The 3,268-nt window shown below is 42.6% G+C and overlaps 1 protein-coding gene across 1 annotated transcript; it reads right to left on the bottom strand.

Moving 5' to 3' along the window:
- Positions 1-882: 882 nt before the first annotated feature.
- LOC142817222 (MFS-type transporter SLC18B1-like) lies at positions 883-2,504 on the bottom strand. The gene is made up of 5 exons (XM_075894282.1): positions 2,352-2,504; positions 1,592-1,687; positions 1,388-1,462; positions 1,213-1,306; positions 883-971 (listed from the first exon to the last, which is right to left on the bottom strand). The coding sequence occupies exons 1-5, from the start codon at positions 2,423-2,425 to the stop codon at positions 894-896; spliced, it is 417 nt and encodes a 138-aa protein (XP_075750397.1). The 5' UTR covers positions 2,426-2,504; the 3' UTR covers positions 883-893.
- Between the last annotated feature and the right edge of the window lie 764 nt (positions 2,505-3,268).

Raw genomic sequence — 3,268 nt, 5'->3', positions numbered from 1 at the left:
GAAGATTTTTGGTGACAAACAATAGCATGTCTCCAGTATCCAACCTCTGAGAGATGAGTACATTGTTGGTTCAAAACTGATCTCCATAAAGTGAATACAAGTACTTTCCGAAGATATCTCGAAACTGAAATTTGCGATTGCCTACTAGGTTAGTTTTACGGGTTTGAACGCTTGTAGCTCCGACACAAATGATCCTCATTAAAAAGAAATGTGATGCCTAAAACCAGATGCTTGTGTCACTGGGTAATTCGTGGTGCATTCGTACGAGTGACAGGCATTTTCCTTCGATGGACAGTACTTTTTAGACTTGGAATTTAGGCTTGGACGTGTTGAAACTTAACAATAGCACGAAGATGTTGGCATATCTGAAACACTTGCACATCTATTGTAGTTAGAAATTGGGTAGCTCTATAGATTTGGTTAGGCATGATAATAAAAGATCGCTAAGTGTTCGTGCTACTCGGGACCCTATGCGTATACCGTTTCTTACTGCCCCGTCACAGCATAGAATGTAGAATTGAACTAAAAATGATTCCATTCAATAAATTTTATAACACTTCTATTAGCAAGTCCGTTATAAAACGCCCCAGTTTCAACAGCTTGTTACAGTGATGCCGCTATGACCTCACAACAGGCGATTTCGGCTGCGTAGCTGTGCGCTGATGTTGTTCCTTCACAGCTATTGCGCACAGTTGAAAAAAAAAATAAGATGCAGGGTCTGCGTAGATTCAGTCTGTGCCCACTAGAGCCACCTTCCAAGAGAACAACATGATTACTTTCGTCTGATAGTCGTGCTAAACGAATGCGTAAGGAACCCTGTGAATTTAGGGGTAATTTTTTTTTGCGAAGGCTGAATTCACACATATGAAAATGCTTGTTCCTTTTTTCCAGCTTTATTTAACGGTGGTGATAATGCCTGTGCGCGAGATTTTACAGGTTGTGTGAATCCATACTGCGACCGTGAAGGGAACCTGTAGGTGAGTTAAAAAATGCGTTAGGGAGTGAAGAATACAACATACGGTTATTCTGAGCCTAATTCTTTAATGTAGACACATAGCCTGATACTTTTGGTTAATTGAACGTAAACTTACTACTCACATGTTTATTTATTCGTGTATAGTCATGTATTGGTGTGCATAAAAATGCAGAACACACACACATGACCACTTAATTTACTCAAGGTGTGCTGAAGCCGGTGCGGCTTATACTCACCCATCCTCCCATAAAGCAGCTGAGGGCGAGGCAAGCGTTTTGATAACCAAAAGTATCGTAGACGTATCCAGCAACAGGTGGTGTAACAATGGCTCTATGAAAGAAAAAAAAGAAAATAGTCGGAGCTAAAGTCGTGTCTCGCACGTTAAAAGGCGTTCAATGCTTTGTCACTAACCCGATGACCAGGAAGGAGAAGACAGAGCTGGACACAAAGCTATTGGTCCGAAAGTTGTTTGGGTATCCACGGCGCCTGAAAATGTATGTTCGCTCCCAATCAACAACACCGAACAATACCAACACCGAGCACCAACAACAAACTACATCAGTACCGCCAACACAATGACCACTACCAACAACAAGCAGCTGAAGATTTACTCACATAACGTGTTGAAGGACATGACTGAATGCACAGATGAATAGAAAGGACGCGCCAAAACCAACAAGGATTTGGCACGTATACACATTCCAGAGTTTCCTGCACAAGGCACACAGTGAACGAAGCTGGATTATAGCGTAAGACTTGAACTTGAAAAGTCTACCAACCATCTGGATGATTATAATTACTACACGTATATAAAACGTTTCCCTCCTTCAACACACATACAGCACGCGAGAAACTGAATACAGGGGAGACAAGACAGACACAAACGCTAATGTTTTTGCTCTCAATCTATACGTAGTTGGGCTTAGGAGAGGATGTTATTTGTACTTTCAAGAACATGTTGTGATATTGTTGTTATTCCTTGCCGTTGTATTTATGTACCCAACTCCTGCAATTGCCCAGAATGAGGCTAGAGTGTTTCAAAATAAATGTGCATGAAAACGTAGATGGCTCTCCAGTCACCGTGCCCAATCTTCACAAAACTGAGCAATAGGCTCATCCCTTTGTACGCGCCGTACGGCAAGCACACAGGCCGCTTTCGGCAGCAGTCACGTTTCTTCAAGCCAGCGTTTTCTTGAATAACGAGGGGTCAAATGCTAAAGAAGTTAGCTACTAGTCTTCGTCTAAATTGAAACGCAAATGCTAAGAAACGACCACTTGCAGCTTTTGCATAAAGAAGCACACGTTGCTAGTCAAATAGTTATGTACAGCGCATGCGCGCAATCACAAGAGGCGTAATGGGGTAAAGAAATAGAACCTTTCTCTGGCAATGAATGAAGCTGGTGCCATGACGAGGAATCCAACGGTACAGAGGCATTGACCTAACACCATGCCCCAGCCGTCACCCTGGAAAAAAGTATTATTATTGGGGTGATGCTATCGCTGCTAATAACGCCTACAAGACCATTCAGGGCTATTACTTGTGCCTTTTATAATGTCTGGGATTTAGCGCCCCATAACCGCGGTATGAGAGACGCCGTAGTGGATGGCTCCGGAAATTTCGGTTATCTGCGTGGAGTCCATTAACGTGCTCTGGCATCCCACAGTCCTCCACCACAACAAGACCACCGCCAACAAAAAGCTGAAGTTGTACTTACATAACGTGTTGAAGAACATGCCTGGATGCACAGATGAATATAAAGAATGTGCCTGTGCCAACAAGGATTTGGCACGTATCCCGCCTCCCTAGAAACGTGACTGTCATGGCGGCCGGGATTGAAGGCGCGACCTTGGGGTGAGCAGCCGAGCTGCATACCGTGCCGGACCGTTTATGCCGTTCCGGTGAACGTTCCTTTATTGGATGTTATCGGGAGCACACTATATCCCATACATAAAATCGAATGTATAGAACTTGAAAAATAACTAAATAAAAGGGTTTCTTTCAATATTCAACTCGTTTCTCATTACTGAAACATAATAGTAACGCAAATAAATCAAACCGTTCAAGTAAAAATTAGGAAGTGAAACTTAGAAACACTTTACATTGGCAAAAGAAAGTACGCACTTTTAAGAAGAGGTTGACGCTTTTGGTTCTCGTAATGCTTTCAAGAAAGCGATAATTGCGAAAAGTGGACAAAAAGAATAGTAGGATGGGCAATTGCGTACACACAGTCGCGGTACTGCAATATAAATCTTTACAAGAACATTCATACGGAAGAAATGTTACGGCAGAAA

The sequence above is a fragment of the Rhipicephalus microplus genome, chromosome 5 (genome assembly GCF_043290135.1).
Source record: "Rhipicephalus microplus isolate Deutch F79 chromosome 5, USDA_Rmic, whole genome shotgun sequence".
Classification (NCBI taxonomy): domain Eukaryota; kingdom Metazoa; phylum Arthropoda; class Arachnida; order Ixodida; family Ixodidae; genus Rhipicephalus; species Rhipicephalus microplus.
This window is presented reverse-complemented; position numbering and strand designations above follow the sequence as displayed.

Coding starts and splice junctions, on each gene's coding strand:
- LOC142817222 (XM_075894282.1), bottom strand. CDS start 2,425: ATGGTGTTAGGTCAATGCCTCTGTACCGTTGGATTCCTCGTCATGGCA. Junction 1,688..2,351: donor TCATTCATTGCCAGAGAAAG/GTTCTATTTCTT, acceptor TGCCTTGTGCAG/GAAACTCTGGAATGTGTATA. Junction 1,463..1,591: donor CATGTCCTTCAACACGTTAT/GTGAGTAAATCT, acceptor ATACATTTTCAG/GCGCCGTGGATACCCAAACA.